Here is a 26466-nt window from a genome sequence, read left to right as displayed (position 1 = left end):
ACCTTCCATGTGGTGAGATTGGTATCACACCACTTGACTTTACAATGCTAACGGGTTTAAGTGTGGGCGAGAAGAAGCCAGTTTTGTTTGATTCAAGTATCGAAGATGATTTTGAAAGGTTGAAGACTCTACTGCCTTCGTTGTTTGATGTTGAAGGTAGACTTGTTTCAGAGAATATGGATGGCAGATACATTTTGAACCTGTACATCAGATAAAAATTCATGCACCGATTGAGTATTGAATATTGTTTAGAACATGAAGTTGACGCCCTATATTTGGACCCAAACTCTGCGGAGGAGGATGAGTTTATCAGGATATTTTTGTTATATTTTTTGGGCCAAGTTGGTTTTACAACAGGAAAATCTGGGGTTCGGGCTGGTTGGTTAGCATCTTTGGTAGACCTTGATAGCTTGGAAGATTTTGATTGGGGAGGTGCTTTCATGGCACATTTATATACAGGGCTTGATTTGTTTGTACAAACAAATCAAATGGGGAAGCAATGCAACGGAATTACTTGGATACTACAGGTAATTCAATAGGATTTAACTTTTAAGATATAAGTTTTTATTTTGTTAGTTAAATATTATATAATTTAAATTAATTAGATACACTTTCATTTGATTATTTCAGTACTGGTGGTATGAGTATTTGGCTTGCTTAAACCCTATACTGAAAGAGGATTGGGTTAAGGACTTATGGCCTCGCCCTCAGGGATGGGCTGTTTTTGGTCATGCTAGATTAAAAGATGAGGTCCATAATGATCTTCAAGCTGCTAGGATCCAAATAGAGACGAAAAGTATGAAATCTATTGTTTGGAGTCCGTGGCAAGATTCTCAATTTGAGAATATGCATATCTGTCAGCATAGTACTCTAATGTCGTTAAAAAGATTCATATTGCAAGCCCCTGATATACGTGCTTGGTTCCTTGGAGATAGGGTGACTATGCAAACCATTGGATATACATATATTCCTGCTCCCCCACCCACAGATATGCGTGCCATGGATGTTTTAGAGAATTTGATTGAACGGTATCGCGTTGAGAGTGCGTGGTCGTGTTTTACAGATTATGTTGATGTGAACTCCAGTCTTGATTATGAGACTTATTGGCGGAAAGTTTTCTAGGGAAGCCTATCTCATGGGTCCATGTATAGAGGTGCAAACATGGATGTCGCGAACTAGTCGAGTTTTAGGCGAGACGCCCAATTCCCAGAACCCGCAAGTTCCACAAGAACATCCGAGTATATCATGGTTATACACCCCACCTAGTGATCCATATGACCCATGGTCATACCGCGTTGTTAGTTCTCGGGGAATGGAGACCACATTTCACTTGGGCGTCCGGTGCTTGTGCCGATCTACAACAGTTTTAATGAGGTATATTTATATTTCATTATGTTAATTTAAACACACTATGTATATTTAACTTATATACAATATTGACACAATGCAGGAAACGGATGAAAGGCAAATCAACCGGGGCTTCGAGCTAGTTTAATTGAGCACACTCAAAAGATATTATGGCTATTTAGACGAAGAACGAAAGCAAAGAGCAAACGCTGAGCGTAGGATGGCTGAGATGACAAACGAATTGGAAGCCTTGGTAATTTTATTATATGTTTTACATTTTCATTTTTTTTTAATATATATTCAATTTTATATTTTAATTGCATTGTGTTGATGTTTCAGAGAATTGCTACTGATATCATGCAACAAAACAGTGCTCCTAATAAGAGAGGGCGAAAACGGAGAGGGAGTGGCCAGAGCAGTCAAGTGCTCCATAGTGTTATATTGCACTATTTTGTAATAATTTAGTTATGTCATTGTTTTTGTTGTTGGTTGTTGGTTGTTGTTATTTTTTAGGGTTTGAACAGGTTTTTGAGAATCTTAACAGGTTTAGGTATATGAATTATGTTGATTAAACAAAGGAGGCTATGTCCAATTTTTTTTATGCATTAAATTAATTATTACATTACGTTAATTTAAATTCAAGACATTACGTTAATTATTACTTAGAATCTATACATGCTTTTTATTATGTAGACAAAGAAATTCTCATGTGAACAATCAAGCCCATGTGAACGTGACTAATAAGCCCATGGGCCTCAATTTATTATTCTTCCAATCAATTTATATCCGTTGGCATTATTCCCAAGGGGGGATCAATTTATATCCGTTGGCATTTATTCCCAACGGATATATTTCTATCCGTTGGGCCTTTGCATATATATTCAAAGTCATTTTCATTCCTCACTTCACTTCTCATTTTCATTCTCTAATCTTTCTCAACTTCAACTACCAATATGGGCGGATCAAATATTGTCCACATTTCTACACTTGAGATTTGTCGGTGGTGTAAGGAAGTTGGTCATTCGCTTACTTCATGTCCATACATTAACATCAAATGCCCAAAACCCCGAATGCAACGGCATGATGATAGTGGTCATAACTATCAATGATGATGGAACATTGGAAGACAAACTTCTAAAGTGTGATGTTGATGATTGTCCCTCAAATATCAACATCTATCATTCAAAAAAGGTTGACATACCTGTATGTCATTTTTGCAAGAAAGCAGTAGATTTCTGCCCTAGGTGTGGCTTGTGCGATCAATGCAATCCTTCAATGTAATATTTGTATTTTGTTTAATTCCCTAGTGTATTGTCTTTAATTGTTTTGCATGTGTTTTAAGTCCGTAGAATTTTATAAGATGTTTTGTGTTTTTATTTCAAATTAAGTTGTAATGTTTTTCATTTCTAGTTGAGTTGATTTGTTTTTAATTTCAACTTATAAACAAACACATTTTTTCAAGAAAATATACTTTCATTAAAACAAAATACAATTTTATTTAAAGAAAAACATACACGTAAACAATAAAAATAGATTACAACATAAAATTTAAATAAATTAGTACGCTAAAACATAATCTAATACCACCCAAATACATGTTCAGGCCCAACGGTACAAAAGCGACACGGTACAATTTTTGCAAATCTTCTCAAATCGTTCAGGCCCAACCCAACGGTACAAAAGCCCAACAGTATAATTTTTGTAAATCTTCTAAAATCGTTCAGGCCCAACAGTGAAAAAGCCCAATGTTAATAAAGCCCAAAGGTACAAAATCGAACTGTTTGAATTTTTTAATAAAAAAAAACAAAAAAAATTTGACGACTAAAAGTAGTCCCGCCCCACTCTTGGGACGGGTCAAGTTTTCCGTGCACACCATTTCTATTTTCTTAACCAATTTGACTCCAGTTTTGACAATTCTTATAATAGAAACGATAATTTGACAACGCGTTGGTGATTAAAATTGCTATAAACATTGTCAACTGTCACATTGAAAATCAAAAATAGCAACGCGTTGATGATGCTCTCACAATCGCAGATTGATACCTCAATTTTTTATTATTATTTTTTTCTCTAATTTGAGCACGCCTAAATTCATATATATGATTTAAAACCAACAAACATACTACATACCCAAAGCTTTTTAGGAACACTAACGTAATTACAGAACAACATACAGTCTCCATTGACATACCCATAAATTTCTAGGCCAATTTAGGAAATTCAATGTAAATATAAAGAAAATAGGACTTCTTTTCCAAAAAAAAAGAAAAAAAAGTAAATGAGAAATATCAATACAAAGCAATCATTTGTTTTTGTCCCTCTTTTTTGTCTTTCAAATAATTATTTGAAATAATTAGTAGTGAGAAACCGTATGTGAACTTTTCAATAATGGTACAAAAAAATATAATTGATTTTGGAAACATGAATTATTTATAAATTTTATTGTTCAATTGGGGATGTAGCTCAAAGAATTGAGCATCACAATCGCTTTGCGAATGGACGATGATCCGATACCTTGCATCTCCATTTTTTTTCCTTTTATTATTTCTCCAATTTGAGCACTACCTAGAACTTTTCAGGTTCTAGCACTTTCAGAAATACTAGTGTAATTAATATTTTCAGTCTCCATTTTTTTCTCACTTATAGCACATCTTAGTTCATATATATATATATATATACACGGTTAGGCTATAGTGACACCCTTATTTTGCCACCCTTATCTCATACCCTTCCTTGTCCGTGAGATCTAATCTAAGATGATCATATCTAATTCTTCTAAAAAATGCGAAATTTTGAAATTTCAAAATATTTCACATGGGAGTATTCACGTCATTTCGTAGCTTCTTCTCAAATCCAAAATTAGATTTCGTAGCTTCTTCTCCAGCAAATTTAGATCTGAATATTTGAAGAAGTTGCCACCAGATAATCGGAAGGCAACAATTTGAGATGGCCAACGAATAGTTTTTGTCAAGTTTGCAATAATTTCCTCAACAGATGCTGAGATGGTTCCAGCATCATCAATTCACCATTTTAAAGATGAAAAAAAAAACATATAAATATCCATTTTAAAGAACAAGAAAAAGGTGAGTCGGAAGTCTACCATGTTCTTACAATATATAATATCCATGCTCTGCATCTGGATTATATTACTCGATTCACTAAAGAAGGCAACTCTCTGTCTGGTGAAGCATGAGCGCGTGCGCGCTCTGGATGGATGTTAGAAAAGCGTGCACGTGCTTTTCTAACACCAGACGCAACTCGATACTCATGCTTCATGCTTCACCAGATGCAATTTTTCGAAACCGTAATGCCCTCATACACAGCTATTACACCAGATGCAACTCGATTACTGATCTTACTTTAATAATCCTTCAACTGATTTTGGAAAGTTTGTATACTTGGGTTTCGAAATGAGTTATCTGCTTGCCAAATTCGTCACAATTTGGTTTTATAATGTAACTGTCATTATTCTCGAGTTGTTGATCCTCTTAAATATTATTCTCGAATTGATCCAAATCTGGTTTTTTTTTTTTTTTTTTTTTTTGTTTTGAGAAGATGAGACATAAAAGACATTTTTACCCCCACTTTGTTGCTTGAAATTTGGAGTGTTAGATCTTTTGAGAGTTAGATTAGATCGGACGATTCAGGAGAGGTGTGAGATTAAAGTGTCACTATAGCCAACCGTATAATATATATATATTCAATAATTAGTTCATATATTCTTTAAGACCAGCTAACATACTGATGCCCGTAAATTTATAGGCCAATTTAGGAAGTTCAATGTAATTATAAATAAAATAGGACTTTCATTATCTTTCCCAAAACAAAATAAAGAAAAAAACAGTGTTATCCCGACTCACTTATTTGACCTACTATTTGAACATACCTACTACTGATGTGTACTGTCAAAAGTCATAATCATTGATTTGCATAGAGATACGTGTCAGCGTGTATTGCAATGCAAACCAACGTTATCCAAATAGTGAGTTGCAATAGTAGGTCTAAAAAGTAAGTCCGTATAGCACGACTCAGAAAAAAGAACATTAAAGAGAAAATCAATACAAATACGTCAGCCATTCTACATATATTTAGACACAAAACAATTATTTGCTTAGGTTCCTCTTTTTTGTCTTACAAATAATTATTAGTGAGAAATCGTATGTGAACTTTTCAATAATGCAAAAAATAGAATTGATTTTGGAAACATAGGTTATTTATTAATTTTATTTTTAATTGGGGGTGTAGCTCAAATCATAAAGTATCACAATCGCTTGCGAAAGGACGAGGATTGATACCTCGCATCTCCAAATTTTTTTTTTCCACTTTCAAGAATACTATTGTAATTAAAAAAATTCCTATACATTCAATAATAATAATAATAATCATAATCATAAAGTGGTCCTCGGACAAATTAAGAGTTAGAACGTTTTAATGCATGCAACAAGAGAAATACTCAATCTCAACTACTGAAGCAGTCCTCACCATCTGTTGTGAATTCCCCTTATACTTCTAAATCTCCCTATCTCACAAACACACATGTCTATGCTTCAATGATATAAACAACAAAATTGACAGAAAGTAACGTGAATATAACTCCTGCATGTTTATGTTGAATTTCTTTATGAAATCAGTCATGAGTTCCTCTGGCTCAGAGCACGGAAATGAAGGTCCTCTCTCTCTCTTTTTCATTCTCATTGTTGAAGTTTGATTTCTTTTAGAATCAGTATCTCTCTCTGCTAGATCGCTTGCATGATTTGAAAAGCTTTAGTTGTAGTATCATTCATCTCTTGTTTTCTTCGCAAGACTTCTATGATATGGATTCTCATCAACAAATCTTGAGAACCATATATGATAGTCAATTCCTCCACTTCAACCTTGACTAATTAAACAACATCAAGTCACAACTTTGAAATGCTGTATTTGGTATTCAGTTTTGTTTCGTAACTACTAAAGCTAGTACGTGATTTATGTATTTGGTTCTATGATGATGCATGTCCTTATAGACTAGTCTAGTTTGTGGTTTGCCTCTCTCTTGTGAAGAGTGAAATCTAGCTTTAATGACATAGTTTTCATGAACTATCTGAGACTCTAACCTCGTATTAAAATCTTCAAGATCGAGTTCTTTGAAGACACATAAATATCAAACAACAATTACAACATTTTGCCTTCATAGATCTCAAATTTTGTTTCAAAATATGGTTAATAAACTAAAACTTAAATGTGTTTGTATGTTGTCAATTCCTTGTTTGTTTAATTACTATTTCTCATACATACCAGGAATGGATTTGGATCTTCACTCTGATGCCCCATCAACTCCTTCAGAAATGGACAGCATGTTTGATCCAATGTTCAAATCCTTAGAGGGAGAACTTAAGCCTATGCATGTCCGAATGCCAACTACTTTCGACATGAACATGCAAGGAGAAGAAGATTTTGAAAATCGGTTGTTCGATTCAATTCCAGTGAAGCCTGAATTGCTTCCACTTGGGGAAAGTCCAGAAAACTGGGAAGTCAGTGGCGGAATTGCAGAAAATGGTTTTAGTTTCTCACTAGGCAGTAATGGAAGTCCACGTTTTACCCGAGGCGGCGAAAGTTTTGGTCCATATCAATTTCAGTTGAATGGCGTGGAAAATGAAGTAGAGGCTGGAAGAACTGTTAGCTATGGTGTGGATGATGGAGAAGGCATGTACCCATATTATCCTCGGCATCAAACATACAGAAATGTTAGTGTTGGAACTCGGAATCGTGCTCCTAGGCCTCAAAATGTGACTGAAAGAAGACAGAAAAGGATGATCAAGAATCGTGAATCTGCTGCAAGATCTAGGGCTAGGAGACTGGTATGTATCTTTCATAGATTTTTCTATGTTTTTTTCTGTCTTTTTACCATCTAAAAATTACACACTATCTCTGTTTATATGCACAAGAATTTAGCTTGATTGGCAAGCAAAACAAAACCAATTTTAAGTTGAACTCCTAGCTAGTTAAACCTTAAACAAGTAGCAATTTTATACTAAGCTACGATCATTGGGATATGCTTTAAGATTTGTTCTTTCTTTATTTAAAATTGTACAACTCCAGATCTGGCTTTTCGTAGCTCAGTAATAGCAGATGTACGTTCTATCTTTTTGGCATAGAGCAGATTGTAAGAGTGTGGAAAAAGAAAAAGAAGAAGAAGACATTAAACGCGGACTGAGGAGCAACACAACAGAACAACCTTGAAACTAGTTGCAGCGAAACTAATCAACGAACCTAATTTAGTCGGACTACACCATGGCTGATCTTCCAAGTGATGGTAGAATATTGAGCTGCATGTATAGAAAGGAAACTGATTTAAGATCTTAAACGTTTCATACTCCAATTAAAATCAAGACGAGCTTCAGATTCCGCCATACTTATACTCTATACTCCATAGAGGTGTATTACCTACCATGTACAATACTAGACTCTGGATAGACTTCCTTCTTCATATTCACTCACTTGCTACGTACTGCTTTTTCAATTGCAAGTTCTTATTGATTGTCTCACTCTTGCCCAATAACGAACACTACTAGCAATAAGGAAAAACTGCTGTATAGGATTTCATGAAAAAAGGAGCGAGCCTCAGCCTTCAGGAATGTCTAGAACACGAGGATCAACTTTAAACTGGTAAATCATGAAATATTTTCTAGAAATGGAGAATATAACATTAGAACGATTCATTAAGCCCCCTGAAACAACCTCATGAAAATAAAACTTGTTGAAGTATGTAGTGTCGGTCTCACACATTCTATAAGTGTGAGACCATACCTTATTTAGCTTGTTGCGGGCTATTTAGGTTATTCCATCTCTAGTATAAATATATGAATTGTAGGTTAGAGTAAATATACTCTAAACCGTACCTTCTTGTGCGTCCATCCTTTCTTCTTCTTCTTCTACACACTCAATCCCTTTAACCTAACAAGCTAACCACCATATGTATCTCCTAGCATAAATAACATGTCTCGCAGTTTTGCAGTTTCGTATTCTTTTTCATCAAGTGAGTTTTTCTTCTCTTTACAATGACTGATGTTGTTTCAAAATCCGATGAATTCGGTAATACTATGGAGAAAGATGTTTGTAATACTGTGCGGTTTTTTAAAACCTCGAAGGAGATTTTGGAGTATCTACAAGAATCATACTCTCAATCTCAGAATACTTCTCGTATCTTTCAGTTGTATGAGAACATCTTTGATCTCACTCAAGGAGATATGTCTATCTCTGAATATTACAATTCTCTTCGTAGCAAGTGGGAAGAACTGAATATATATCACCCACTTACTACAGACATAAATCAGTTGAAGAAACAAATAGAGGAATTTCGAGTCTCCAAATTCCTATCTGGGCTACGTCCCGAGTTTGCTAATGTGAAAGCCCAAGTTCAAGTTTGAATCTAAGCTCCCTACTGCATGCCCCGAGGCTTACTCTGCGTTTGTCTCAGATATTCGCGCACCTCCTCCAAGGCACAATGACAGTGCGGCTTTATTGATCCCTCCAAGCAGTAATAACAACCCCTCTTCTGGTCGTGGTAATGGCAGTAGAGGAGGTAGAGGTGGTCGTGGCCGTGGGGGTGGTCGTACCCAAGGGAGTGGCCGTGGTCGTGGTATTGGCAGTTTTGAGCCTTGTGAGCATTGTGGGCGCACAAATCATAGTGCTGATTTTTGTTGGGATATAACAGGACGCCCACCTTTGCACAAAGCCAACAATGCCACAGTAGTTTATAAGAAAGTGACTGATTTTCAACGCGTTCAAGAAGACTTTTGCAATACGATGAAGCGGATACAAGCTATATTCGGTTCATCGAAGTTTGTCCGACTACCCCATGCGACCCTAGCCGATTCGGGTAAAACATGTCTTCATACAAGTGGTAACAACTCTTGGGTTATTGACTCGGGGAGCTTTCGATCATATGACGGTAATCCCTAGTTGTTTTCTAGTCTTTGCGTATACTCACACACCATCATATGTCACATTAGCAAATGGGGCTAAGGCTAGTATTCTTGGTCGGGTACTATTGGTTAACTTCGTAATATATCACTTGTCTCAGTCTTGCTTATTCGAAATTTCCCCTTTAATCTATTGTCTGTTCATCGTCTCACCCAATCTCTTCACTGTAATGTCATGTTTTTTTTCCACTCATGTTGTGTTTCAGGATCTACAAACAAAGACACTAGTTGGTGGGGGGTATGAGCACGGGGGCATCTATTACTTTCAAGATGATTATGGGCATTCTCACCAGAAGCAGGCTCTTACAGTCTTAGTCTCTCCTGTTCAGTGGCATAGACGTCTTGGTCATCTTCCTCTGGCTAGTTTGCGAAGTTTAGTTCCCAGTATTTCTTCTAGTATTCAGTCTTTAGGTTGTGAGGTTTGTGAGTTAGCTAAACATCGTCGTGCTACTTACAAAAATAGGTTAAATAAGTGTTCTAGTGCTCCTTTTCAGTTAGTCCATTCAGATGTCTGGGGTCCTTGTAGAACCACTGGCCTTTTTGGAGCCAAGTATTTTATTACATTTATAGATGATTTTTCTCGTGTTTGTTGGGTCTATATTATGGAAAATCGTTCTCAAGTATTCTCTGTTTTTCAAAAATTCTATGATGAGATTACTAATCGGTATTCTGTACACATGCATGTTTTTCGAACTGATAATGCCAAAGACTATACCTCTACAATATTCCAGAGTTTTTTAGATGACCATGGAATTACACATCAAACCTCCTGTGTGGATACACCTCAACAAAATGGGGTTGCTGAGAGAAAGAACAGACCCATTCTTGAAGTCGCCCAATGCTTAATGTTTCAAACAAATCTCCCAAAGTTTTATTGGGCAGAGGCAGTCCTTATTGCCACATACTTGATTAATTGTATGCCCTCTTCAGTATTAGGGGGAAAAACACCACACTCTGTTCTTTTTCCTGGTCAACCTTCTTTCCATCTTCCCTCTCGGATTTTTGGTTGTGTCTGCTTTGTTCATAATCTTCAACCGGGTCGTGATAAGTTAGACTCTCGTGCTATTAAGTGTGTTTTCCTTAGGTATTCACGTACACAGAAAGGGTACAAGTGTTATAGTCCTCATCTGCGCAAATCATTTGTCTATGCTGATGTTACTTTTTTTGAAGATGTCCCGTTTTACTCTTCAGAAGGGAAGATGTCCTCTGAACTATTTGAGGATTGTGTTATGCCATCTGGTGTTACTGGATATGATCTTGGTGAAAATGAGGGAGCTCGTGAAGAAGGAGCGCGACTTGCGCCCATATATGGCCTTACAGAGCGCGACCTGCGTTCCCTTGATGGTCTAGTTCCAGGCGATGGAGCGCACCCTGTGCCCATTATTGGCCTTCCTGAGCACGACCTGCGCTCCCTTGATGGTCGAGTTCCAGGCGATGTAGTGCAACCTGCGCCCACTGATAGCCTTCCAGGAGCGCGGGCGCGCCCAGTACCTTCAGTTGCCATTCCAGATGTTGAGGCCGAAAGTTCAACTGCTCCACTGCCCCGACCTCTGCCCACTATGTCTGTGGATCCTATTGCCATTCCATCTGACCTCGATGTTCCTATTGCCCTCCGAAAACTTGACGTCCACCTACAAGTATGCGTTTTCCTAGTAAGTATGCTCAGTATTCTATGTCTAAGTATGTTTCCACTGATCATTTACCACCATCTGTCAAGTCTTTTGCTACGTCCTTGTTGTCTGTCTCTGTCCCGTCTAACTACAGGGATGCTCTATCTCATCCTGGCTGGAAGCAAGCAATGGACGAGGAGTTGAGTGCCTTGTATTCTAATGACACTTGGGTTCTTACAAATCTTCCTTCTGGGAAGAAAGCAGTTGCTTGTAAGTGGGTTTTCACTATTAAGCATAATCCGGATGGTACTATTTCTCGTTTAAAGGCTCGTCTGGTTGCAAAAGTCTTTACCCAGACATATGATATTGATTACTCCGAGACGTTTTCTCCGGTTGCAAAGCTCGCCTCTGTGCGTATTGTGATTTCTCTTGCTGTTCATCATCACTGCCCTCTGTTTCAGTTGGATGTGAAGAATGCCTTTTTACATGGCGATCTTCTGGAGGAAATCTATATGGTTCAACCTCCTGGTTTGGTTGCTCAAGGGGGGAAAGTATGTCGATTAAAGAAGTCTCTTTATGGGCTCAAGCAATCTCCTAGAGCTTGGTTTACGAAGTTTAGTCAGGTTTTGATGGATAATGGAATGACTAGGTGTGAATATGATCATTCCGTATTTTACCAAAAGACCCAGCAAGGGATTATTGTCTTAGTTGTGTATGTTGATGATATCATTGTCACAGGGTCTGACAAATAGGGTATTGATCGACTTAAAGTCAATCTCTCAAGACAGTTCCAGACCAAAGATCTAGGAGAACTGAAGTATTTCTTAGGCAATGAAGTTGCCAAGTTCCCTGGTGAAATTCATCTCTCACAGAGAAAGTATGTATTAGACCTGCTCAATGAGACAGGTAATTTAGGAGCTCGCCCAATAGAGACTCCTATGGATTCGAACGACAAATTCCAGTCGGATGTTGGAGAGATGTATGCCGATATTGAGGGATACCGTAGATTGGTGGGAAAGCTGATCTATGCTACTATTACTCGCCCCGATATCTCCTTTGCAGTCAGTGTAGTATCTCAGTATATGCATGCACCACGGATTCCTCACTACCGTGTTATTATTCGTGATTCGAGGTATTTGAAAGGTTCTCCGGTCGTGGATTGGTCTATCGTTCTAATGGAAATTTTGATGTTGTTGGATATTCGGATGCCGATTATGCGGGGATCGGTTCGGATAGGCGTTCCACCACCGGTATATTGTACTTTCCTTTGTGGAAATTTGGTGACATGGAAGAGTAAAAGCAAAAGCGGTTGTGTCAAAGCCCGAGAGGGTGAGTATAGAGCTATGGCTCAAGGGACCGCGTGAGTTAATGTGGATTAAGTAATCGCTACATGAGTTAGGTTTCGAGGTACGACTATCGATCCCTCTTCATTGTGACAATCGTGACCATTTATATCGCGTCTAATCCAGTATTTCATGAGAGAACTAAGCACATAGAGGTAGATTGTCATTATGTCAGACATAAGGTTGAAACAAAAGAGATAAGTACTCCTTATGTGGCTTCTCGAGATCTGTTAGATGATATCTTCACCAAACCGATTGATTCGTCGGTTGAAGTTATATTGGTAACAAAAGTTGGGCATGGCGATATCTATGCTCGGCTTAAAGGGGTGTTGAAGTATGTAGTGTCGGTCTCACACATTCTATAAGTGTGAGACCGTACCTTATTTAGCTTGTTTCTATTTAGGTTATTCCATCTCTAGTATAAATATATGAATTGTAGGTTAGAGTAAATATACTCTAAACCCTACCTTCTTGTGCGTCCATCCTTTCTTCTTCTTCTTCTACACACTCAATCCCTTTAACCTAACAAGCTAACCACCATATGTATCTCCTAGCATAAATAACAAAACTGATTCACTATATAATTGGCCATGACGATAATGCTGCTGCAACCACAAATTCATACCCTCATGACCTTGATCTGAGTAAGAACAAGGGCATCTTGGTGGACTTAAGCACCATGAGCAGCCACCAAGACAAGAAAATTTAAAACTGAATCTCCCACTTAACGAACAAGTACTGCGAGGTATCTACATTGCATAGTCTTGTATAATTCAGTCCATGGAATCATGGACCAGTAACACCGGTACCTTGAATCAATGTTGCTCACTGTTTGCTGTATATTTTTATTTTTTAGGCATTCAACGCTCAGCAAAAGCTAGAGATTCAGAGGCTCAAAGACGAAAATGAGTTTCTGAACAGGGTGTTACGGGTAACTATGATTTCTTCCTTCTCTCTACTGTTGTTCTTTTTGTCTCCCCTCTTTATGCAGTTATGCCTCTTTAGTGAACCTTCCCATAATTCCATCTCACACAAAGGCTCTACAGTTTGGATAGTGTGGTGAGTAGGCGTGTAGGGAAGTACTTCACTACTTAATCGAATTCTTGTTCCCAGAGTATGCCAATGGCTTCTTCATGAAGCCCAACACCCAAGACTCAAAGCTTTATATTGTTCTGCAACTGCAAGCTCTTATGTATGCTGTCATCATACTTCTGTTAAAATTGTAATATTCAGTTAGAACATACATGTCATATGCTAATCGACTTTCCATATCCTTGTAGACTCTTATGCACGTAGTGCAGATGAACATTGAAGAAGAGCTTCAGATGAAGGGAATTCAGAGGACCTTCTCGGCGCCATTACCACTGGAATCTGAGTTATAATTATTTATGGATGATATTAGATAATCGATCCTCATAAGACTGGTATGGGGACACAAAACTAGAGAATAACCACTAGTCAGGAGTCTGGTGTGGTGTGTTTATGAATAGTGCTTTAATTGTGTCTAAGCATGTATTTTTTCGTTACTAAATTAGAATATCTTAATTTAAATACATAGTAAAGTGCGTTGTTGCATACCATTTATGTGTTCATTTTTATAGCAAAGAAGGAGACCTTAGATTAGCAATTTGGTAAATGGCGGTCTTCCTTCAGCATAACGTTGCAAAGGGTTAAAGACTAGACGCAATAAGTTTATGCGAAAAGGAACACCAGTTTCAAAATTGCAAATTTGTTTTCTTATAATTTGATGTACCCAGAGTTGGCAGCTCGCTAATAGTTCACCTAACCCCGAGTCTAATTGGCGTAGCAGTAGAGGACCTCTCCTTCCCGGCAGCTCGCTAATAGTTCACCTAGCCCCCAGTCTAATTGGCGTAGCAGTAGAGGACCTCTCCTTCCCACCACACCAGGCACTAAGGCTTATGAAGTTTCACAGTAAGGTGAGATTTCAATATCACTAAGTATGACATTAACAGCTTTTAGTTGACAAGACCAGTTCATTGGCTAGGTACTTCTGCATTCTCTTACAATTATATCGTGCAAGAATGTTGAGTCCTAGATGTCACTGTAGTTAGTGTTTCCTCGTATATTAGTGGCTTGTTAGTGCCTCCTACTTTTTTTTTTGTGAACATAGATAAACAGACCATTTACCTCTCCACACAAAAACAAACAAAAAAAATATTAGACCGAAATGGAATTGGTACAACTCTTTCAATGAGTAGTTTATTAGCACGTCTCAAAAGATTACAACTTTCAGATTTCAGCTCAATCTCTCACCTCAGTGACATATCACATACCACTTTAGAAATCAACCTTGGGATGCTCAGACTCCAATATCATCCCAAACCCACAATATAGTTGCCAGACCACGATGCATCAAGCTTAGGGGGTCTCCACGTTTTGTCCTTCAAGTTTGCAAGACTCATTATAATGCGCCATAAGTACAACACGCACACCAGCTTCTAAACTTGTCTTCAAAGCAAGCTTCTGACATCGCTACAAACAGAACCACGTGTACAGAGGATGACATGCCAACTAAAAGCACTAATCATAAAAAGAAGCCAAAAAAAGCATGGCTGCATGCGCCATTTGAATTTAACTCAAATCTGACTTGAAAGGTATTGATACATCACAACTAACAACGGCTCCAAAAAGTTTCCTACCAATATTTAACTTAAAAAGTGACATTGGATTGGACATGCAACCTCAAAAATTTACCTGGTTACTGGTTCAAGTGGTACATGATCTTGAGAAAGTATTTTTGCATGTCCAATATGAAATCCTCCTGAATGTTCACCGTAATATGCTTTCCACCTCCAAACATCAGATTGGCAATTACAGACAACAAAGATGGCTAGAAGGTTTCTTGTTCAGTCCAATGAATCTCCAAACAAATCGTCGTTGTCATACCCCAGACTAGCATCTAGCGTTCCCCTTGATACTACATAAGACTTGTCTTCCAGGGCATTGGCTGAAGCCACTTGCATGTCACCAGTACCAGCAGAAGCATATGCCCAGGAAGAACCTACTTTGTTAGGAAGTGATTCTCCATAAAGATCGTCATAAATTCCACCAGTCTTTGGAGCACCTTTTACCTTGTTTAAGACCTGCTGAAGCTTATCGGTCACACCTTTTGGAGTTGCATTCTCTTCCCTCATGGAGATTGCTTCCTTTCCTTTGGGTATAATAGTTGTCTGTACAAGGGATTCATACTTGCCAACAAGACTGCCTTCTTTTACACCAAGAGGACCAGGTTCAGTACTGACATCTGCACCATCTGATACCCCAACGACTTCAACCAACTCTCCCCCAGCTTGATCCCTGAAAGATACTCTTAACTTCTTTAACCTCTTAGTGGGTCTCTCTGACAGCCTACCCTTGTTGCTGCCTCTTGACGAATTGCCAATGCTATTGCCGGATATAGATGGTATATCCGATCTGCTAATACCGTAACGATTGAGAATTGTGTTATAGGCCAAAACAGCTTCTTCATCAGAAGGATCAGGAGGGGGTGGAAGATTGACCTCTGCGAGCAATGGAGGAGGAGGGAAAAGAGCTGCATTGTTCTTCCTTAAAATATAACTTCTTGTTGATGCAGCAAACCGCAAGGACTGGCCCACTTCAAGCTCTACAGGGCTTTCTTTAGATAGCCGTTCATTTGCAACAAATGTTCCATGTACAGAACCCAAATCAATTACGTAGACACTGTAGGCAGACACGAACAACTATTAACACAAGCTCACTGAAGATCCATTGACCAAACATAAATTAATAAATACAGTAAGGGTGTTTTTGGACAGACTAGAATGTTCTGATTTTGTTGGAGTTTTATTAATTTCTGTGCATACTCTCCTTAGTGCCTACTAAAATATGTCACTTAGCCTCAAAACTCTACAGCTTGAAATTTATATTATCATAGTAAAAAGCTGAAACTGTTAGAGACATTGTGACAGCTTGTAATGAAATTGAGTGCTAATAAGCAAAGCGTTAGATGTAGTATATAACAATTAAATATCATGGTTTAGAATGGTTTCTTAGCTCAAGTAATTGTTTTCGGTTCCATATTACTTGTTTCAATGTTTTTGTTGCTAGAGAATATTTTAGGAAGAGAGCATAATGTCCAAAGGATCACTACAGCATTAAAGAGCTCCAACACAACAGCTAATTCAAACCTATAACATTCATAAAAAGCCTCCCATCATATCATATTCCCTTTCTCAAAATAATAGTGCAATATCTAGTTTGATCAGATGAGGACAAACTGATACTCTGAGTAAAGAAACCTAATCCTAGCAATCCTTTTGAAAAGTAAATAACTTAAATTAAGCAATAGATTAAAACATGAGACAGAACAGTCAGCTGTTCCAGATCGCTTATTCAATCCACGATGATCTTGCCAATTTGTATTTTATATTAGGGAAGGGTTGCAAGGACATAAATTTGACATGTAAGCAAACTCATGATCGTTAGTGCACTTAAAGATTTCCGATTAATGTAATTTTTAGTAGATATAATCTCCAAACTATATTAAACATTTTCACACAAAAATAATTAAATCCGAAACTTCTACATACATCACATTTAGTTGACAAATTGAAGCATTGTGGACAGTTCATTTCCACAGTTGGTGGAACTGTTAGAAGTTTCAGAATAATTTAATTTTTTGTGGAAATGTCTAAAATAGTGTAGAATAGGTAAGTCTAAAATATATAAGTGCACTAACGATCACGGGTTTGCTTCCATGTCAAACTTATATATTGTAAGTGCCGAATTTGTACTATTAACTTATGTAGTTAATCCAACCTTTTAACAATTAATGGGGCGATGGAATTGGCTTGTTTGTCCAATTTCAACATGGTGCCTAATTTGAATTAATACACAAGTAAAGAGAATATAAGAAGAGTTACCCTGTTCGGCTATATACCTCCGTCCACAAACTAATTATTGCTCTAACTGTTCTCTTGATCTTTTACATATCACTCTTCTAATCTCTAACCTTACTCTTACTCTTCAATAATTCTTTTCTTTTGTTGGAGTGAAGTCTCTCTCATTAGTGTTTTTATACATGTATCTGTTGCTCTCTCTTTTCCATAGCTTTCCTTCCTCCTGGAGGAGACAATCCTATTCTACAGACTACTCTTTTTACTTATATAGTTTTATTTCTCTGAACCCACCACATGCTCACCATGTCATCTACCTCATGCTTCACAAGCCACTTCATGTATTCTCTTCCTGCCATATCATGCTTGCTTTCCACCTCATGCTCAAACAAATCAACATGTGTTACCCATTACTCAATTATTCTGCCGCAACTAGCTCTTTGCCATGTATTGCAATTTAAAAGGTTTGGTTTACCTCCACACCTCTGTGGGATAAAACTCACCTACTTGAGAAAAAGTGATACATAGAAGCAAGTGGTGGACACATGACCATGAGGTGGAAGTAAGGAGAGATTTTCAATTCTAGAGAAAAGTAAGGCAGCAAACTCCCAAACTTTTAATCCCACTGGCTTAGCATGAGTTGGCTGTTGGCATGAGGTGAAAGTGTGAAACTATAGCATGATGTGGCATGTGAAACATGAAATGGAAGAGTGAGGTGGCATGGTGAGTATGAGATGGAATGCGAGAAAGAAAAATCTATAAGGAGAGAGTAGTCTTTTAGAAAAGGATTGTCTCCTTCACGAGAAAGAAAGAAAGGTATGTAAAAAAGAGAGCAAGAGATACACGTATAGGCTTACAACTGTTTATCATATTTTTTTGGTGTCACAAAAGGAATGAATTGAATTATACCGATAAAAAAATATATGCATATATATAAGATTTACATGTATAGAAAGATTGATTAGAGAGAGTTCACTCTAACAAAAGGAAAGAAGTATGTAAAAACCAAGCCAAGTAAGGTTAGAAATTAAAAGAGTGATAAAAAAGAACAAAAATCAAGATAAGAGTTAGAACCATAAAAAGAAACAAGTTAGTTTGTCGACACAGGCACAATGCCAAACCACGTCAAATCCTTGCGTAATCTGTTTACTTTTCTTTTGTATTAATTCAAATTGGCAAGAGTCGTATTGAATTGGACAAACAAACCAACTCCGTCGCTCCATTTAATGTTGAAGGCTGGCTTAACTACTAACGTTAATGGTAGAAATTTGGCATTTACAACTGGCGCCGTCTATGGGGATCGCAACAAAAAGGTTGTTCGAAGTTGAAAATATTAGAGTGGTATGGCGCATACATGACTAGCCATATACGCACTACAGTAACTATATCACCCTAAAATCTTCAACTTGGAACAAAACTTTTTGTTGTGATCCCTACAGACAACGCCAATTATAAGTGTTTCGGCAAAATTTGCCAAAACACACCAGTTGAATCGGAAGTGATCTTTTCGGAAGGGATTACAAAGGAGATGGTTGTTAGGGAGAGTTGAGACTGGACTTCGGTTTTGAAGTTGCCTATGTACCCAAATATATTGTTTGGGATCAAGTCTCGATAGCGTAGTTCTAGAGAATGACAAATATTGGATTTTATAGGTATGATTGGTGATAGTTACTTCCTCGTTCTCCAATATTCCAATCGTGGGATGAAGTTGGAGAACTGTCACACGATGTGAAGTTGATGGAAGTTTTGCGAACGAATCTTGAAGGTGGGAAAAGTTGTGGAAGTTGTTTGAATTGGTCAAACAACTTCCTCATCCAAGTGAAGACACGTTTAATTGAATATCAAATATATAAAATTTGCGATGTGGTAGGTAGGGTCAAATTGGGTCTGAGCGTGGGCTTTTTGGGCTCTGGGCATAGGCATTATTGTAAGTAGGTAAGTAGGCTGGTTTTGAGTGTGGGTTTATTGTAGATAGACTCTGAGCATGGGCTTTGAGTGTGGATTTGTATTGGGGTGGAACATCGCCCAATAAAAATTCCAAGTTATTTGGTAAAATGTAATGAAAATTTGGTAAATTGTGGGTAGGAAAAATTAAAAGATTGAACCCTCAATTTTACTTGAGTTATCCCCAATTTTATTTTCCCTCTTTTTTGGATGTACTTTTCTTTTCTTCTTACTAATATTTTCTTGTCCACTATTCTCAGAGTCATCTCTTTCTACTTCTTTGTCATTTTCACTATTTTCATCTACAATAACACTTTTTCTCTTCTTTGAGCCACAATAAGGTGCTAATTCCCTAGGCTCATTAAGCAGCCCAATTTCTAAATCATGATAATAATCTACAATATCGTCTGGAAACAACAAATCATAGACATCTGCATTCTGACTAAACAAACTAACAAATTCCCCTTTTATCTTCTCACTGCTAAAAAATGGTATATTTGAAAACTTCAGAATATCACCTATAAAAAAGAACAACGTAATCAAAATGTGATATCTAACTAATAATAATAATTAAATGAATATTGAATTAACATCCTTACTTGAAATATTGTTAGGATAATCAATATTCTCGAACCTCCAATTGCCTTTGATCTTAAAACCATACAATTTCGCGTTCTTGTAGTTCGAAGGCATCCCATAAAACCGATAATCCTGGTTGTGACGATTATGATAGCACAACTTTTAAAATAAGCATTGTTTTGTCTTATAGGCTTCAATAACTAAATCAAAATGTCTGATGAGATACTCCTTTGATAAACCTTACAAATCCTCGCGACACGGGCAAAAATAGCCCAATAACCAGAAAATAATTGTAAAGGATGTAATATCCATCGAGCTAATAACTCGGAAACAGATTTTCAAAATGAAACACCACACCCAAGCCAAAAATGGAAAAATAATAAAATTATCTCATCTTTTCACAATTTTGGTCGATATCGCTTCCAACATATTCAATAGATATATCAACACCAATATCATACGCTGCTCTCAAACTATCTACATCAATACCCTTCGCCACCCAATTCATATTAATATCCCCTTTATCACCCCATCTCCTCTCCAGGTTATAAACTCTCTCCATTAAGCAAACAATATTGATTTTTTATTGGAAGAAGAAAATTAACGGTAAATGAGTCTCAAACCTTCATTGACGCAAAAGAACAAAAGCAAGATAAAAAGGAGAGTTATTGTTTTTACAGAACAAACTGTCTCCACAAATGCCCGATAAAAAGGAATTCTATATTTCTATTGTCATGTCAAAAATGTCTGAGAGCATTTGTTGTGCATTTGTGGAGACATTTTGTTATGTAAAAACAATAACTCTCCTTTTTATCATGTTTTTGTTCTTTTGCGTCAGTAAAGGTTTGCGACTCTCGTTTACTGTTATTTTTCTTCTTCCAATAAAAAATCAATATTGTTTGCTTAATGGAGAAAGTTTATAACTTGGAGAGGAGATGGGGTGATAAAGGGGATTTTTATATGAATAAGGTGGCGAAGGGTATTGATGTAGATAGTTTGAGAGCAACGTATGATATTGGTGATGATATATCTATTGAATATGTTGGAAGCGATATCGACCAAAAGTGTGAAAAAGATGAGATAATCTTATTATTTTCACATTTTTGGCTGGGTGTGGTGTTCCATTTCAAAAATCTATTTCCGAGTTATTAGCTCGATGGAGATTACATCCTTTACAATTATCTTCTGGTTATTGGCTATTTTTGTCCGTGTCGCGAGGATTTGTAACTTTTATCGAAGGAGTATCTCATCAGACATTTTGTTTCAGTTATTAAAAACAATGCTTCTTTTAAAAGTTATGCCTTGCTATCACAATCGTCACAACTAGGATTATCAGTTTTATGGGATGCCTTCGTACTACAAGAACGCGAAATTGTACGGTTTTAAGATCAAAGGCAATTGGAGGTTCGAGAATATTGATTATCCTAACAATATTTCAAATAAGGATGTTAACTCAATATTCATTTAATTATTATTATTATTATTAGTTAGATATCACATTTTGATTACGTTGTTCTTTTTTATAGGTGATATTCTGAAGTTTTCAAATATACCATTCTTTAGCAGTGAGAAGATAAAAGGGGAATTTGTTAGTTTGTAGATTATTACCATGATTTATAAACTAGGTTGCTTAATGAGCCTAGGGAATTAGCACCTTATTGTGGCTCAAAGAAAAGAAAAAATGTTATTGTAGATGAAAGTAGTGAAGATGACGAAGAAGTAGAAGGAGATGACTCTGAAAATAATGGACAAGAACATATTAGTAAAAAGAAAAGAAAAGTACGTCAAAAAACGAGGGAAAATAAAACTGGGGATAACTCAAGTAAAATTGAGGGTCGATCTTTTAATATTTTAATTTTTCTTACCCACAATTTACCAAATTTCCATTACATTTTACCAAATAACTTTGAATTTTTATTGGGCGATGTTCCCGACCTCCACAAATTTTTACCCACATTTGTATTGGCCTTTAATTGTAGATCGGCGCATATTATTGTTGCAACGAGGACTTGCAGTGGCTTGCCTACCCTTCCTAAAGCTTGGGGTAGGAGCTTCATTGGTTCTTCGTGGGTTGTGTAGTCTACCTTGCCGACCTGTATGGATATTTGGCCGATCTCCCTTAGTATGGTTCGAATCTTTCGTGAGTTGGCAATCCCTCACAGGGTGGTCGGTATCAAGATTGGCAGAGGAGTTTTGTGGATTCGCTCACGATTACATTGGAAAGTGTTGGCTTTCGGCGTTGCACATGCTGCTTGCACGAAGCTTTTCGTAAGCGACTCGCACGGTTTCTCTTAGTGTGGGAGTTTGTGTTTGGAGTCTTTGACAAAGATGCATCGGAATTCATACGAACCCAAACACTTTTTGGATGTTTAGATGTTGGGGTCGTTGATCCTGAATCATCTTCAAGAAGTCGACACATCTGTTTCATCATATTTTTGTTTTTGTTCTCCAACTGTCGAAGACGATGATCAACCTGAGTTGTTGGATCTGCAATATGAATACCCACCCTCTCAGTCGCAGATGGTTGAGCACCATCGGACTTGGAAAGTGAATTCTCATTCGCAAAAGTTGAGTGCCGAACTTAAGCGGCAAGAGGGGAATTTTCATCATTGTTTGTTCTTCGTGAAGCCATTGACGTAACATTTTTGTGGTTGAGGATAGGAGCACAGACGACGCCAACTATATTTCGGCAAGATTTGTCAAAACACACCAGTTGGGTCGGAAGTGATCTTTTCAGAAGAGATTGCGAAAGGGATGGTTGTTGGGGAGAGTTGAGACTGGACTTCAGTTTGAAGTTGTCTACGTACCCAAATGTTGTATTGCCTTGGGATCAAGTCTCGATACGTAGTTCTGGAGAATGACAAATGTTAGATTTTATAGGTAGGATTGGTGATAATTACTTCCTCGTTCTCCAATACTCCAATCGTGGGATGAAATTGGAGAACTGGCTAGAGAACTGTCACACGATATAAAGTTGATGAAAGTTTTGCAAACGAATCTTGAAAGTCAACAAAGTTGTGGAAGTTGTTTTAATTGGTCAAATGACTTCCTCATCCAAGTGAAGACACGTGTTTAATTAAATATTGGTAGGTAGGGTCAAATTGGGTCTGAGTATGGGCTTTTTGGGCTCTGAGCATAGGCTTTATTGTAGGTAGGTAAGTAGGTTGGTTCTAAGTGTGGGCTTTATTGTAGATAGGCTCTGAGTATGGACTATGAGTGTGGATTTGCATTGGACTTTTATTGGGCCACATTTGTGGGGCCGGAACAATAAGTGCCAAAATTTTAACCTCAACATAAGTTGGTAATTTTAGCCTTACAATACGCAAGAGTGACAAAATTGGCTTGTTGGTGCCCGTTGATGCGGTACTAGTTATATGGAAATATAAATACGAAAAGTAAGGGAATAACGCAAATTTTTAAGTGGTTCGGCTATGTGCCTGCATCCACAAACTTATTTCTTTGTAATTTCTCTAGTTCTTCTCTTGCTCCTTTGTTCTCTCATTTACATGCACTCTCCCAATATGTAGCATTATTCTTACTCTATACATGGTTCTTTTCTTTTTTGTAGGATACAACTAGGGGTGTCAATGGTTCGGTTTGGATTGGATTTTGGAAAATCAATTACCGAACCGATAAGATAATATGATATCCGAAACCCGGATTGATAAGATAATATGGTATCCGAAATCGAACCGAACCAATAAGATAGCAACCCGAATAGACCCAATCCAAAAACTATGAAATCAATCAAATCCTAAATTATATCAATTAATTTTAGGCACACAATATATATGTATAAACCTTATACAAAATTAATCATAAATATTACTAAAATGTCATCTTAGCGGTTTGGTGGATGGCAAACCTGGAACCAAACCAACTTATCATAACCCATTGACAGCCCTAGATACAACCATAACTCTCTTTTGGCCTTTCTTTACAGTTGTCTCTCTTTACTTAGGTGGGAGCTCTTTTCTATTATACTGTTTATATATAGGCATATGCTCTTTCTTTTTGGAGCATAGAGTCCCCTTCTACATACTACTCCCTCTCCTTACGTACTTCTCTCTCATCCCCCTCATACTCATCATGCCACCACACTCTTCCATCTCATGCACCTCGTGTGTCCACCACTTTCTGCCATGTGTCACCTTTTCTTAACTAGGCGAGTTTTACCCCACATATATGTCCCCAAAACCCTTAAAACCTTGCTTGTTTGGAAGAGTTAAACTTTAAAGCATCTAATGAAACTTTCCAAAACTTTGTTCTTCTTCACTTAAGAAATCAAGAATGGGTCAGTTTAAGAATTAAAGCAGTGAAAGATATGAATTAGAAAAACAAAACCAAATTGTAAGTTGGTTTCATCTATAGCCATTACCACTCTAGTTTCACTCCACACTCTTGGATCCACACGAGATAGCAAGAAGGGGACCTCTAGTCCCCAAGTCTTGTTAGTTACATACAACTTGACTTACAATCAAAATAAGAGTTCCAACTACAACATTGCATCACAAGGGAAAACTAGTTGTTTTGTTGTTCAAGTTTTTTAGAGTTAATTTCCACAGTAACATTGCAAAGAGCATTTCTTCAATGTACAGCTCAACAGACTAAACTAAATCAAGAAAAAACTAACCTCCCATTTTTATGTGGAACAACAGTAGCATGTTGCCTAGAAACAGACTGATGATCCAGCACAAAATCACACTGATGAAACTGTCTACCAAATACATGACGCCGTTTATCCAAATTAATCTTATCAACAACTTCCCTATCTTTCATTACTTCCAAGTAATAAACTCCTCGTCTCGGCTCAATTGCCCAATCTGGTGGCTGCCACGTGGACTCCCCACCTCCAATCTGTGTACCCTTTTGTGATTCATTTTCCTGTTTTGTACTAGGGACATTATTCTTTTGTTGTTGTGACTTGTTTTGCAAGTTTTGGACTGCCACCGTGGATGATGGTTTGTTATTATTATTATTATTTAGGGTGACTGAAAATGGTTCGACTGATTGTGCTTTTTTGAATCTGTCTAGACCTGCTCTACCGTACATTTTTTTTTGACTCTCAAAATATCAGACCTTATAAATATAATATAAAAGGATTTATTTAAATTGAATAGGTAGTGGATTCTAGGGTTTCATCTGAATGAGCACTCAATACAGAAGAGGTTAGGAACAGCCAACTTTTATGAGCTAATAGGCTTAGGCCGTTGGATCACTTTGTTTGGGCCTGAGCCCTTTTATTTTGGATCCAACCAGAGCCGTTCTTCCGCGATAATATCGGCAACAGGAGCCGGCTGAAAGTTTGCATTTCACGCTTTTCCTACCGGCAGATTCCTGTATTTTTCGACTTGCATTGACTAACAGTTGACCTAATCAACCAGTGAGATTGGGGTGAAGGAGTCCTATTACTGACAGACCCTGGCCCAATTTTGGGGTCTGTACTTGTGTTGGGCGCAGCCCACCAAATCAAACACCCCCACTAAATAAAGAGAAACCGAGAAAGGCCCCTTCGCCTCCTACCCTTCGTCTACTTCAATTTCTATTGAGAGATTCTGTTGTTCTACGTAAAACCATGGCCATGGCGGTTACTTTGTTTTCAGTTGTCAATCCATCAGAGCCGGCTCTAGCCAAAGCGAGGCCTTAGGCTAAAAACAAAATTCAAATTACCACTACTACCATATTAGAAAAGTACCATGTTTCATTGTACGAAAATTCAAATTACCAAATAATTAAAATCAACTATGTAATCGTTATACATAATTGGAAAATAAAACACCAAATTTACCATAGTGTAGATCCAAACAGAAAAATTAGAGAAAAATATATATACTTTTTTATTATTTGAAAATGATGTTGAACTCAAAAAATAAAGTACAAACAGTGAAAATATATTATAGAAAGAGAGGGGAGAAGTGATGTAAGACCCCCATTTATTTTTACATTATTTCATACAACGTGCTAGTAATGTGGGTTAGGTTTGACTTTTTGATAGAAAGAGAAAGGAGGGAAGACAAAATAGTAATTTCGAAAAAATGTTTACCATAAGAAATTAGTATTTTGAATTTTGAATGTTGCGTATAGATTATCTTTAATATTCTGAAAGTTTTCAAATAAAAAGGAAACAAGATATTAATATATGGAACATGATAGATATACTACTATTAATAGAAAATAATATTTCCATTGTTATGAATAGGGATATTTAGTAAAATCAAAAGTTTCTAAAAAAGTTAAGCCAAATATATGGCAAGTAAATTCTTTAGAATGGTTTCCGGAAAAAAAAATAAGGTTTTTCTTAAAAACAAACAAAAACAACACACACAAACTAAAACGAAGAAGAACGACGGATTGTGCGAGCTAGCTTGGGATTGGTTCTCGCGTAGTTTTCTTCTATATTTCTTTTTCGCGATAACAGAGAGGTGAGTAGTTTAGTTTTCATTTCACATCTATACACAGAGGTAACTTTAATGTAGTACAATGTTTCCGTTCATTTTCTTCTCATTCTCTCCAGTTATTATTCTTCTCGTTAGTGTTTAAAACTGGTTAGATTGTAGGTGTAAGACCCCAATTATTTTTTCCATTATTTCGTAACAATATTTAATATTTCGAAATTTGATATTTATTTCTTAGTCAACGGGCTAGTAAATGTGGGCTTGACTTTTTGATAGAAAGAGAAAGGATGGAAAATTAGTATTTTTAATTTTTAATTTTGTGTAGCGATTTTTAATTATTTGGAAAGTTTTCAAAAGATATAGTAATATAAGGTATGTAATAAATATAGTACTTATAATAGAGAAAAATA

The 26466-nt window shown here is 37.0% G+C and overlaps 2 protein-coding genes across 3 annotated transcripts; one reads left to right on the top strand and one right to left on the bottom strand.

Annotated features, from left to right (window-relative positions):
• The first annotated feature begins 5890 nt into the window (after nucleotides 1-5890).
• LOC147503502 (uncharacterized) lies at nucleotides 5891-13792 on the top strand. Its single transcript, XM_086603964.1, has 4 exons — nucleotides 5891-6014; nucleotides 6625-7184; nucleotides 13118-13192; nucleotides 13542-13792. Exons 1-4 carry the CDS (start codon nucleotides 5948-5950, stop codon nucleotides 13641-13643), a joined length of 804 nt encoding a protein of 267 aa, XP_086460090.1. The 5' UTR covers nucleotides 5891-5947; the 3' UTR covers nucleotides 13644-13792.
• Nucleotides 13793-14426: 634 nt separating this feature from the next.
• On the bottom strand, nucleotides 14427-25119 carry LOC147503501 (SMAD/FHA domain-containing protein). 2 transcript variants are annotated; one of them, XR_015192748.1, is made up of 3 exons: nucleotides 24295-25119; nucleotides 14977-15963; nucleotides 14427-14754 (listed from the first exon to the last, which is right to left on the bottom strand). XR_015192748.1 is itself a non-coding variant. In XM_086556811.1 (2 exons), exons 1-2 carry the CDS (start codon nucleotides 24711-24713, stop codon nucleotides 15129-15131), a joined length of 1254 nt encoding a protein of 417 aa, XP_086412937.1. In that variant the 5' UTR covers nucleotides 24714-24842; the 3' UTR covers nucleotides 14427-15128. The 2 variants fall into 2 exon arrangements, 1 of the variants encoding a protein (XP_086412937.1); XM_086556811.1 differs by having other exon boundaries at nucleotides 14427-15963; nucleotides 24295-24842.
• Between the last annotated feature and the right edge of the window lie 1347 nt (nucleotides 25120-26466).

Source organism: Coptis chinensis, chromosome 4 (genome assembly GCF_015680905.1).
Source record: "Coptis chinensis isolate HL-2020 chromosome 4, ASM1568090v1, whole genome shotgun sequence".
Classification (NCBI taxonomy): domain Eukaryota; kingdom Viridiplantae; phylum Streptophyta; class Magnoliopsida; order Ranunculales; family Ranunculaceae; genus Coptis; species Coptis chinensis.
This window is presented reverse-complemented; position numbering and strand designations above follow the sequence as displayed.

Excerpts from the sequence above, each read along its gene's own strand:
- LOC147503502 (XM_086603964.1), top strand. The coding sequence starts at position 5,948 with ATGTTTATGTTGAATTTCTTTATGAAATCAGTCATGAGTTCCTCTGGC. Across the intron at positions 6,015-6,624 it reads CTCAGAGCACGGAAATGAAG|GAATGGATTTGGATCTTCAC; the intron begins GTCCTCTCTCTC and ends CATACATACCAG. Across the intron at positions 13,193-13,541 it reads TTCTGAACAGGGTGTTACGG|ACTCTTATGCACGTAGTGCA; the intron begins GTAACTATGATT and ends ATATCCTTGTAG.
- LOC147503501 (XM_086556811.1), bottom strand. The coding sequence starts at position 24,713 with ATGTACGGTAGAGCAGGTCTAGACAGATTCAAAAAAGCACAATCAGTC. Across the intron at positions 15,964-24,294 it reads GTTCCACATAAAAATGGGAG|TGTCTACGTAATTGATTTGG; the intron begins GTTAGTTTTTTC and ends GTCTGCCTACAG.